Source organism: Elephantulus edwardii, unplaced genomic scaffold, assembly GCF_000299155.1.
Source record: "Elephantulus edwardii isolate Elephantulus edwardi_28Jun2011 unplaced genomic scaffold, EleEdw1.0 scaffold00401, whole genome shotgun sequence".
NCBI lineage: Eukaryota > Metazoa > Chordata > Mammalia > Macroscelidea > Macroscelididae > Elephantulus > Elephantulus edwardii.
The window spans coordinates 455,472-467,735 of record NW_006400151.1 but is presented as its reverse complement, the minus strand read 5'-3'; the positions used below and the strand labels follow the sequence as shown (position 1 = coordinate 467,735).

General features: G+C 57.4%; 1 protein-coding gene across 2 annotated transcripts in view; it reads right to left on the bottom strand.

Annotated features, from left to right (window-relative positions):
* Positions 1 to 12,264, bottom strand: part of COL5A1 (collagen, type V, alpha 1) — a 148,296-nt gene that overhangs the window by 22,473 nt on the left and 113,559 nt on the right. For both annotated transcript variants that reach the window (XM_006902375.1, XM_006902376.1), the window contains exons 38-50: positions 11,425 to 11,478; positions 9,425 to 9,532; positions 8,635 to 8,724; positions 8,492 to 8,545; positions 7,918 to 8,025; positions 5,491 to 5,598; positions 4,522 to 4,575; positions 3,317 to 3,370; positions 3,114 to 3,221; positions 2,646 to 2,699; positions 2,447 to 2,554; positions 909 to 962; positions 484 to 591 (exon numbers count right to left, since the gene is read on the bottom strand). In XM_006902375.1, coding sequence (XP_006902437.1) covers positions 484 to 591; positions 909 to 962; positions 2,447 to 2,554; positions 2,646 to 2,699; positions 3,114 to 3,221; positions 3,317 to 3,370; positions 4,522 to 4,575; positions 5,491 to 5,598; positions 7,918 to 8,025; positions 8,492 to 8,545; positions 8,635 to 8,724; positions 9,425 to 9,532; positions 11,425 to 11,478 — 1,062 coding nt within the window. The remainder of the gene's footprint in view (positions 1 to 483; positions 592 to 908; positions 963 to 2,446; positions 2,555 to 2,645; positions 2,700 to 3,113; positions 3,222 to 3,316; positions 3,371 to 4,521; positions 4,576 to 5,490; positions 5,599 to 7,917; positions 8,026 to 8,491; positions 8,546 to 8,634; positions 8,725 to 9,424; positions 9,533 to 11,424; positions 11,479 to 12,264) is intronic.

Genomic DNA, 12,264 nt, shown 5'->3' with positions numbered 1-12,264 from the left:
AGAGAGGCACCCAAGGTCATGGGCAGCCTGGTGGAGGCCACACACTGCACCCGCTCGGCCAGCCTGTCCCACCCAGCTTCCAGAACCTTCTCACACTTGCCCGCTGTGTGCTCTGCCACAGAGGAAGCTCCTTCCTGGACATGACCTCATCCCATTCACCCAGGAAGCCTGTGGGGTGGGCACTGCCCTCCCTTCCAAGGGCAGCTCGGACTGAGGCCGGAACTCAGCCCCCGTGGACTAGGGGCTCTGCCTGGTGCTCAAGCAGAGGTCAGGGAGGGGGTGTCCAGGGGGACTGGTCATCCCCATGTGCTACGCCTCCTCTTTTGTGACTAAAGCTTTTGTTGAATAGCTAGTTTGGAAACATCTAGACATTGGAGAAATCACCCCAAGACATGCAATGGTCATGGGCTTTTCCTTGTTCAAGAGCACATCCCGACTTCTTGTGCTGAGGCCCCCAGGCCTGGGCTCTCAGGCACCACTCACCGGGCTGCCTTTGGGGCCGTCATCTCCAGGGGGTCCTTTGGGTCCGGGGGGTCCAGCAGCGCCAGAGGGGCCTGACTCGCCCTTCTCTCCCCTCTCACCTTTTGGTCCCTGGGGAAAGACAAACATTTGTGATGTGCAGGGCAGAGACACGCCACACTGTCCACTTAATGGACGCTGCTGGGTATGAGCTGCGGCTGAGGCTGTGACGGGTGCTGTCCCTGGGACTGGCTCCCATCCCCATCCCCCAGCTGTGGCCTGCAGGCTCTGTCCTGCTGTGACGGGTGCTGTCCAGGGGACTGGCTCCCACCCTGCCCCCAGCTGTGGCCTGCAGGCTCTGTCCTGCCTGTCCTCAGGTGGTGTTCTGGGAATCCGAGTCCAGGAACCGGTCCCCTGCCAACCTCCTGCTCTGCCCTCAGTCCACTCACCGGGGGGCCCCCTTCTCCTGGAAGTCCGGGTTCTCCAGCCTCACCAGGCTCACCCTATGGAGTAAGCACAAGGGTACAGATGCAGTGACAGCCACTTCTCAGTTACTTAACTGTCCCCAAAGACCCAGGGAGCACTGTCCCCAGGCAGCCCCCAGGATGGGGTCCTCTGGCCTGGTCACTGCATGGAGAGTGATAGCGGTTTACATGGGTACGTGAGTGCACAGAAGGGGGTTCAGGGCTACAAGGGCAAGTCCCAAGGAGCAGAGACAGGAAGAACCATGAGAAACCCGATGAAGGCGGGGGGAGGGGGTTGCAGCTTGCAGATGGAGCAGTCAGGCCCAGAGCCCAGCGCCCCAGCACAAGTGGTGGAAGGAAAGGGGTGTATGTAGAGGACACACGTCCTCTGGGGTCCAGACAGCGGAGGCCCCTCACAGGAGAGGCCATGTCAATCCATGGTCTGAGTGAGGCTGCATCTTTCTTACTGTGGAAATGAGCAGGGAAGGCAAACGGCTTTGACTTTATGGCCTGAAGTCAGAAAGAAGCTTCAGGAATAGAGCACCAGGAGGGCAGGAATGGAGCCCAGGGAGGCGGGAATGGAGCCCAGGGAGGCGGGAATGGAGCCCAGGGAGGCGGGAATGGAGCCCAGGGAGGTGGGAATGGAGCCCAGGGAGGCGGGAATGGAGCCCAGGGAGGCGGGAATGGAGCCCAGGGAGGCGGGAATGGAGCCCAGGGAGGTGGGAACGGAGCACCGGGAGGTGGGAACGGAGCACCGGGAGGGCAGGTGGAAGGATGCTCTGCTTTTGTCATCACGTGAGCCAAGGAGCCGGTGTCCACAGTGTGAAATCTGCGAGCACTCACATGGGGTCTGACCTGGGCAACAGCACACTAGCACAGGTATGTGCATTCCCACAGGTATACACATGTGACTGTGCAGGTACACATGTGCACACACTCGACACATCCACACACACACTCTGCACATCCACACACATATATCAGCCAGTTTTGCCACCTTGTGAGTCTAGCCCCCAAACCCCTCAGGCCCCGTGAGCTGGGCCCTGTGCTCTGAGTAGACAAGCACTGGACGGAACAGGGAAGTGTGAGGCTGCAGCTCCAGCTGTCCAGGGAGCAGGGAGGTACCTGCCAACAGCAGGCCTTTCGCGGCGGGGTAATTGGAAACAAAGGCCAACACGAATCTCCACATCAGAATGCCCTGCTCCATTCCCCTCGAAGGAATGACACAGCCACGCACCTGGACCCACAGAAGCACACAGCCGGCACACACCTGCACAGACCAGGTACACACCTGCACAGACCAGGTACACACCTGCACACACCCGGCACACACCTGCACATACTGGGTACGTACATGCACATATCAGGTACACACCTGCACACACCAAGCACACACCTGCACATACCAGGTACACACCTGCACACACCAGGCACACACCTGCACTAACACCTGCACACCCACCTGCCCGTTCCCCGCCCCCTGACCTTACAACACTGACATGTTCACCAGTTCAGAGTCTCACCTTCTCTCCAACTGCGCCAGGGTTTCCGATGCCACCTGGAGGGCCTTGGGGTCCATCAGCACCTGGAGATCCAGATGGTCCTCGGGGGCCAGGGGGTCCTGGGGGGCCCTGGAAAGATAGTGAGCATTGAGCACAGGCATAAGCACACATGGCCCCCCACGACCAGCTGCCACAGTCTCAACTCCGTCGTGTCACTCACCATCTGGCCCACGTCTCCGGTCTCGCCCTTCTCGCCTGGAGGTCCCGGCAAGCCCTGGATGGGAACAGGAGCATTCAGAGATGTCACAGCCGTGCCAGTCTACACAGACAGGCCATCTTCCTCCTGCGGGATGCGGGGCCCAGAGCCCTGGAGCCGGCCTTCACGTGCACAGTGGGATGAGGATGTGCCGGCTTCCACACACAGAGCAGGGACATGAGCACGTACCATCGTGACAAATCTCAACACTCAGCCCAAGGAGACAGGAGGAAAGTGCTCGAAGCTTTGTGGACAAGGCGCGCTCCAGCGTCTCATACAAGAAAACTGGGACCCACAGGACATGGCACTCCCTGGGACCCTCCACAGTCCAGTCAAGCACCCCATTTTAAAGACAAGCAGGATGTGGGGGACACAGAGAGACGCAGGAGCACGCACAGCCAACACCTGGCCCCGCTTAAAACTTGCTCTCACCTGCAGCCCCACGGGCCCCGGAGGGCCTGGGAAACCGCGTGGTCCTTCGTCACCTTTCTGCCCAAAAAGGCCCTGCTGGCCCCGAGGCCCAGGCTCGCCGTCTGCCCCCTGCAGGAAAGCCACCGAGCGCAGGATGAGGACCAGGCACCGGTCTCCCCTGCTCCCACTGTCCCTTCTGAGGGTCACTAACAGCAGGTACTTACGGAGGGGCCTGGCTGTCCGATGGGGCCTTGAGGACCTGTAGGCCCAGGGGGACCCTGTGGGGACAGAGATATGAGGTTGCGTCCTGAGACACAGCTGAGGCCTGGCAGAGGGCTCGGAGCAGCTGTCAGTGGTGAGGCCAGGGGCCACCAGACCAGCCCCCTCAGAGGTCAGAACTGACTCAGGCTGACCCCACCGTGGGTTTTCAGAAGCTGTAGCTCACAGGGAAGGGGAACGCCCATCTTTTTGCCATGGAGCTGCTAGTGGATTCGAACCTCTAGCCCTGGTCTTTGGGTTATCAACTCCCTATAGACCAACCACCAGAGCTCTTCATACTTATGGATGCACGCGCACACACACACACACACACGAAGCTGTGGTATCATTGTTCATACAGATTCATATACATGCCCCTCTGTACATACTTACATGCAAAAATGCACGCAGACACACAGATACTGACGCCTGTGTGCAAACCCAGTACCAGACGGAGCAAGAGGCCATCTGTATTATACTTTGAATTAAAGCAAAATTAAAAGAGACCTGGTGGCTCTGCAGTGAGGAATTGCTCTGCTAATGCAAAGGTGTGGTGTTCAAACACACGGGCTGCTCTGTAGGAGAAAGATGGACGGTCTCCTCCTGTGCAATTTACTGCCTCTGCAAACCCACCGGAGGGTCGGCTAGGGGTCAGTTCCGACTCCACGGTTCATAACATAACAATGACAACAACCGGTACATGTACATACTTATAACCAAACCAAGACCTAAACTCCCTCCACCAGGCGATGCCAACTCTGGGACCCTCCCCGCATTCCCCAAGATGGTGAATCCTACTGGGGAGCAAGCTCTTCCTTCTTCCAGGAGCTGCGGGGGGAATTCAGAGCGCCAGAGGCAAGCGACCCTTTGGTTAGCCATGCAACGCGCTACAGACTACACCACAGAGCTCTTCCAGATACGTTCACACACACGCACATTCTGCATACGTAAATTTACATACCTCTATACATATTAAGATAGATATAAACAGATGCAAACATGTAGGAGACATGCACTTACAAGTACAAATACACACACACACACACACGAGACTGCAACGGGACAGGACACTCAGCCCGCTGTGTGCCACCAGGCATCATAAAAGCCACACGTCACACAGCCATATGGCCTCTGCAGCCATCGGTCGTCCGCAGACAGAGGTCCTCCGCACCTGCTCGCCCTTGTCCCCCTTGCTCCCTTTCTGTCCAGGCTCTCCGATCTCGCCCTGGGGAGGAAGAAGGACAGTTCCGTCAGATGCCCCTGACCCCGGCTTGTCACCTGTCCTCATAATTAAGGGTCCTGGGAGGATGAGGAAGCTCTCTCCCAGTGGCTCGATGGGTTTCCAAAGAAGAAATGTTTCCATAAATTAGTTTTATTTCCTTTTAACACAAGGCATGAAAGGAATGGGTCTCTTCATCTTATATGATGCAGGATTTAGCAGATTTGAAAATGTGGGAGATATGCATATTGAAAATATTTTTCCAATTTTGTTTGCAAGTCAGACTGCCAACATGACAGCTTAATAATAAGCAACTCAATTTCTGTGCTTCTGAGGACGTTATTAAAATCTCCTCCCGTGTTACCAGGGCGGGCGCTTTCCACCCTGGGGGCCGAGGCTGCACCCGCGTGCCGGTGGCAGAGTCGGGGCTATCACTGGACAGTGCGCGCCGACAGACGCCAGCCTCAAGAGCTGAGGCTGTCTGCCCCAAGTGAGGTCTGAACCGTGACCACCCGCAGTAATCGCGTTAGCATCACAGAGCACCACTCTAATGGTAGCGGCCTTGCTGGTCTGAGGAAGGCGCTGAGCAGAGTGGAGCCTCCTTAACCACACGGACGGAACGGAATGTGAGGGGCGGACACTCAGAGCGGGTCCCTCGACCTTGACCTCGGATCTAACAGAGTTGTCCAGCGTGACTTCAGAGCCACACAGAAGGACCACAGGCCCCCAGTCTCACTCATCACCCCTCACCACAGATGCTTCTAGAGCATCGCAAAGCAGGGGTCACAGGAAGGGCAGGCTGTCCCGCCGTGAAGCCCCGCTCCTGGGTCAGTCTATGATGACTGCCCTGCCCACCAGCCTGGTCAACCCAGGTGGACTCCCCGCACCATCTGCATGAGGACTTGCTTTTGGTCCCTTTACCTTGTCTCCATCTTCTCCGGGGGGACCCACAGGACCTGCTGGGCCAGGAAGACCCACAGGGCCTTGGAGACCGTCTCGGCCGGCTGGACCTTGTGGCCCTTTCTCACCCTGGAGAGGACAAAAAAACCATGGTCACAAGTGGCTCCATCCAGTGCACATCCCCCCCAGTTTATCACTCCTGAGGGGACTCTGCAGGGAAAGGTAGACATTTTGAAGGAGTGGCCGTTACCACTGGCCCATTGGGTCTCAGAAAGGACACTGAGGCGGCTGCAGTGCTGACCCTCACTCATCTGGTACAGATGGAAAATCTGAAGGCCCCGGAACAAGGAGCAGACCCGGGGCCTACCTCCAGTCGGACCAGGTCCAAGTGTGTGTGTGACGCCTCGCTGAGGCTAACGGCCAGGCTGGCGTCCAGTGCCTGCCCCACCTTGCTCACTGTCTGTTCTCTGCAGATGTACCTCTCTCAGGTTCATGTGCTCTTACACACACTCACGCTGAACTAACTCATGCTAACGTATGCACACACAGAAACATACCCACATACACCAGCACCATGATAGAGAAGAGATTGAGATTCTTAACAATTTCAGCTTGCTCGGCTCCACAATCAGTACTTTCGGCACCAACAGTCAAGAGATCAAAAGACAAAGTGCACTGGGAAAATCTACAGTCAGGGACCTCTCCAGAGTACTGAGAAGCAAAGACATTAGTCTAGAGACTAAGGTGCGCCTGATCCAGGCCATGGTCTTTGCAATTACTTGCTGTGCATTAGAGAGCTGGACAATGACTAAGGATGACAGAAGAAGAATCCATGCCTTTGAACTGTGCTGGTGAAAAATCTTGAACATACCATGGACCACCAAGAAAACACATAGGTCTCTTTTGGAGAGAGTGAAACCAAGTTTCTCCTTGGAGGCTTGGGTTTGGAAGCTCTGCCTCATACACTTTGGGCACGTGGCCAGGAGGGACCAGTCCTTGGAGAAGGACATTATGCTCAGAAGGGTGGAGGGACAGCGCCGAGAGGAAAACCCCAGATGAGACTGATTGATACAGTAACTGGGGCAATGGGGGTTGGTGTGCCAGAGTTAGTGAGACTGGCTCAGGACAGGGCAGGCTTCAGAGCTGCGGTACATGGGGTCGCTATGAGTCGCAGGCAACTCAACAGCACACAACACCAACAACACCACTCACACATTCATGTGCACTCATGCCCACACTCACATGCACACCTACATTCCCATGCACTGTGCACACTCACATGTATCCATGTGCACCCCCACTCATGACACATCGATGCACACACACGTACATGGACACTCACACGTACACATGCACAAATGCGATGCTCACGTGTGCACACGCAGACATCCTCACGCACACAGTACATACATGCATGCACACACCCCCGTGCACACACCATCTTCCCTCCCCTCCGGACGCCGGCTCATCTGCTTCAAGCACAGAGAGTGCCCGCGGCTCTCTCCTAAATCTCAAAGGTCCTCAGTTCTCAGATCACTTTGCTCAACTTTGCGGCCCCCGCTCTGTGCACGCACTTGGACTTCCTCACACGAGCCAGAAGGCCTTTGTCTGGCAGGCACAAGAACAAGGGTGGGCCCACGGGAAGATGGACAGTCAGTGCTTGGATCTGCTGGCCACTGCGTCCACTTACCTCTGCTCTCAGGATGGAGATGTGGGCGTGCTCCACCCCACGGTCCTCTCCTCCCTGCACAAGTCACTGTCTACCTCTCAAACGTAATACGCACTGGCATCACTAATGCAGTAAAATGCCCAGGCGACAGGAGCACCTTGGAGGCAAGGGTTTGGAACCTCTCCATCTTATGTATTTTGGGCATGTTGTCAGGAAGGACCAGTTCTTGCAGAAGGACATCATGCTTTGAATGGTAGAAGGTCAGTGCAGGAGAGGAAGACCCCAGATGAGATGTATTTACACAGTGACTGTGGCACCTCAGAGGGCTGCCACCTGGATGAACATGACCAAGGACCATTGCCCTGACAGCGACACCCAGTGACGGCCTGTGACCACTGACCATGCTCGTGCACCCCTACTCATTCTGTTCCTCAGAGGCCTGTGGGACTAACTCATGTCCCCTCACTCTGCCCTCGCCACAGACGAGATGTCCCCAGGTGCCCATCTGCTTGGCCGCCACACTGCCCATGTAGCCCACCTGGCCCCTAAGTTGGTGCTGGAGGGAAGCCGTGGAAACACCAGAATCCTCTGCTCAGCCCTGGTCAAGATGTCATGACACCTGCTATAAACCACCAACGCTTCCTGCCACCCGAGAACACCCAGCGAAATGTCCTTGTGGACATAGCGGAAGATAGACGAGGCTGGACATATAGGAGGAGCCCCGAGCCTCCGCTCCAAGGAAGGCCTCCTGCACCCCGCCTGAGCTGAGCAGTACTCACAGGGGCACCTTTCTCTCCAGCCGGTCCTGGAGGGCCCTGGGGCCCAGGACGCCCCGGGATCCCGATGGGGCCAGCAGCACCAGCAGGACCTCGCTCTCCTGGAGATCCCTGGGTAGGCAGGAAGGAGAACAGCTGTGACCACCGTGCCCCAAGCCTCCTCGAGCCTGCCCCTCACTCTGGAGCCCACCACAGCTCCCCATGGCCCTCGGCAAGTGCCTCTGCTCTGCCGCCTGAGGCTCAGTGTCATCTGGCCCCTCTTGTCTAGACACCCCACCCAGGCCTGTGTCTGTCACCCGTTCCCATCTGGAGACACGTCCCCTTATGTGCTGCTTCAGCAGCTCCTGCCTCCCCATTTCTCTCCCCTGAACGAGCCTCATTCCCTGCTGTATTCCTCCAGGCCCTGTGGCCCCCAGCAAGAGCCCCCATCACCCATGGCAGCCTCTCTGCAAACCCGTTTCTTCCTCTGCACCCTTCACAGGCCACATGGTCCTGAGATGCCCCAAGAAGACGTGCCCCTGCAGAGCGGGTGGGGCAGAGGCAGGAGGGGGCTTCATGACCAGTCAGTACCACTCACCGCGGGCCCCGGTGGGCCGGGCGGGCCTTCGTTGCCTTTCAGCCCAAGAGCTCCCTGTGGAACAATGAGGACACTTGAGGGCCCTGTGCGGAGAGGGCCGACCGGATGCCATCCACCCTCACGCCCATCTGGCCATCACTCACCACAGGGCCAGGAAGTCCTCTGTCCCCAGGGAAGCCACGCAGTCCGGGGGGCCCATCTTTCCCGGGGATGCCAGCAGGGCCAGGGTCACCCTGAAACAGAGCCATTGGCTAGCTGCAGAGATAGGGTGCCAGGGAATGGGCATCCGGAGCTGGGTAGAGCACTCTGACACTCAGTTGGACTGGTTGTTGTAGGAGGTGGACCTGGCACGGCCACCAGCTTTAAAAGGCATGTCTGAGTCTGGCCAGGCACCGTGGGCTCCATACACGTCACTGTCCATCAGCTACGTGTGGCTGTGGTCCCATGAAGGGTTGAGAGCTGACATTTTCCAAGTCCTCCTTTTCCAGAAAAGGCCTATTTACTTTCTGCTCACAGGAAGCCATGGCCCCTTGTCTGGACGGAGGAAGAGGGTCTAGTGACACTCTCAGAGAAGTGCTAAATGGTAGGACACAAACACAGCGATTGTATGATTTATTTTGACCTTTCAGGTGGGAGGCCGAAGTTCAAGTTCCACCGAACTCTTCAGAAAGACACAGTGGAAAAGTATACCCATTCCTGGGACTGGGCAGCAGTGGACAGGGCCGTGGGTGGTCCAGCCAGAGGTGGTGCTCCCCGCCCGCCCCGCCCCAGGTGACCAACTCCCATCCTGGTTCAAATCCCGCCACCTAGGATTGAGATGCCTGGTGTCTGGAGAACATTGGAGGAACTGCCCAGTAGTCGGAGCAGAGCAAGTGAACGTGAAGTTAGGAAATGACCCCAGAGGCCCCGACAGAGACGACCTCAGGAACTCACCTTCGTCCCTTCCTTTCCAGCAGCTCCTGGGAGCCCCTGCTCGCCAGGGGGTCCTGGGGGCCCAGGGTGGCCACGCTCGCCCATGGGGCCAGTCTCTCCCGTGGGACCCTGTGGGGATAAACACTGTCAGCCACGGACACTTCCCAAGCAACAAGCAAGACGTGTCCTCCCCTTTGAGTCCGAGGACAGCCCAGGTCTCTGACGCAGAGCTCTCGCACCACCCAACTTCTGCTATTCTTGGCATGCTTTCTCCTTCCAGAAGAATCTGGAAATTTAAAAGCAAGCAAGCATGGTCGAGGCTCTAAGGGCCCTGCCATTGGCCCACCCAGGGTCGGCACTCCCCTTCCTCCTATCCACGGTGTGTCTGTCCAGCAGGCGTGCTTGTACCCCCTGGGACACGGTGGGAACCAACACAGGAAGGACGGTTTGGTGAGGCTGCCACGGGGAGCCATGGACTTCACAGTGAGGTGGTCACGGGGACCCATGGACCTCACATTGAGGCAGCCACAGGGAGGCGTGGACCTCACGGAGAGCCATGAACTTCACAGTGAGGCAGCCATGGGGACCCATGGACTCCACAATAAGGCAGCTATGGCGAGGCATGGACTTCACATTGAGGTAGCCACAGGAAGCCATGGACTTCACAGTGAGGTGGTCACAGGGACCCCCTGGACTTCACAGTGAGCTGGTCACGGGGACCCCTGGACTTCACAGTGAGGTGGCCACAGGGACCCGAGCACCAGCCACTGGAAGAATACCCACGTGTTCTGTGTTACAGCCATGCTGGGTGAGCACCTCAGTCACCTCAGGGCGAGGCTCTGGGCCGTCCATCCCACTGTGGACCGTTCTCACACAGAAGTGGATGGAGCCTGACTCCTCAGTGGCCGCACTGACCCCAGAGCTCAGGCTGTTGCACCTGCTCCTCTCCCCAGGCCAGGACCCTTTCCCTACCTACGGGGTCCCCTGGCTACCTCCCCCCCACCCCAGTGCTAGCGAGCATCTCCATGATTCAGAACTAGCCATCAGCAGAACCCTGTGACTCTGTGGGCTTTACATGTCCCCTCAGCTGAGGCACCAGATGTTGGGTCGGTGTCCCGGGGCCGCCATCAAGGCCGGGTGAACTGGCCTCACCACACTCCACTCTACTGTTCTCTGCAGACACTGTGTGCTTCACAATTGGAAGGCCCGTGGTTCTCCCGTGTCCAGCACGTCCATCAGAGCCCTCTTCCCACAGCATGCACTCTGTGTCTCTGCCCCACTTCGACCAAGCTCACAACATTCCACACCGTTTTGTAATGCTGTTGCCCACCTCACTGACCGCACTGGAGTGTACACATAACTGTGCACTGAGGGACTTGAAAGATGGAGATGGGTTAGACTTGCTTTAATGCGGCATCACTTCCCTGTGGTGGCTGGGAGCTAACCCTGCACTATCTCTGAGACCCGTCTCTAGTTGTGTTACGTCCTCCCCATTGTGGTGGGCCTGGTCCAATCAGGGGAGGCCTGGAGAGTAAGGATCCCCCAGAATGCATCTGTCTCCAGACTATAAACAGACATCTTGCTAGAACTCCACTCTTCTGTTAGATGATTTTGGAGCATAACTGTCAGAATGTCCACGCTGTTGAGTGACCAATGGATTCTGGACCTGTCAACCCCACTTTTCATGGGTGTCAAGTGCTGAAAGTCAGCACACTTCTCTACATCTCTCTCTATCTCTCCTCTCCACCGATATGGACCTAAACATCTGCATTCAAAAGTTCCCCGGCGGGCATAACAGCGTGCTCAACTCCCAGCTGAAAGGTCAGAGGTTCAGGTCCACCCTGAGGTTCTTCAGAAGAACGGCTTGGCCACCTGGGCCTGGAAAATCAGCATCAAGAGCCCTGGGGTGCATAGTGCCCCTCTGACAATGCAGGGTCACCAGGACGCCACTCAGCGATTGCTGGTTCTATTTCCCCAGAGAACCCTGACTCACAAGGGTGGGGGTGCTGGGTCTCACTCACCTGTGGGCCGACCACGCCGGGAGGACCTGGAGGGCCAGTCTTGCCTTGGAAGCCCTGTGGAAAGACAGAATCGCTGGGTGAGCTGTCACAGGTTGCCCTTCCAGGTTCCCTCCACCCCAGCCCCGAGAAGCCCCGAGAAGCCGACGCTGCCTGTGTCATGTAACAGGAACCTGTTCTCTGAATTCCATCAGAATTCTACAAAGGTAGCAAAGCCAGCAATTCAGTTTCACTAGCTGCTTCTCCTCTGCTGAGCTTTTGTGCTGAGACACAGATTATGAGGCCATTCATCTTGAACTTGGCACTAAGCGCCCGTTTTCTGAGTAGACCAGGCTGTGGGATGTGGACGCAGAAGCCGTCTCTGTGATGTGCTCATTAGCGACTATGCGGACACCTTCCTGCTTTCTTCCTCAAGGTCATGCTGCCTGGAGAGTGATCTAAGCCACGTGCGGCCCCGTGCCAGCCCTGTGCACTTCAAGAGCGAGCGGCTGGCTGCTCCCGTGCCAGCGGCCGAGATGCCGAGTGTCATAATCCAGCTGGAGGGTGCGTTCCGGTGGGCACTCACGTGAGAGGCACCTGGCTGGGCTGTTTGCTAATGACTGGCCACGCTGTACCTACGCTCCTTCGGAGGAGGAAGCTGGCTGGTGGGGAGATCTGCTGGACTGCTAGAGCTGCGTCCTGCTGATGAGATACCATCTGCAGCCCCAGGTGACACAGGCAGAGAAGTGTGCAGGTGTCACACCCAGGGGGGCCGTACAAGGACAGCTGGAGTCTGGAGAGGGAGGTGGCTGGCTTTCACGCCCACCTACCAGGCGTTGGGCAGGTGGTCTTGTGTCACTATCA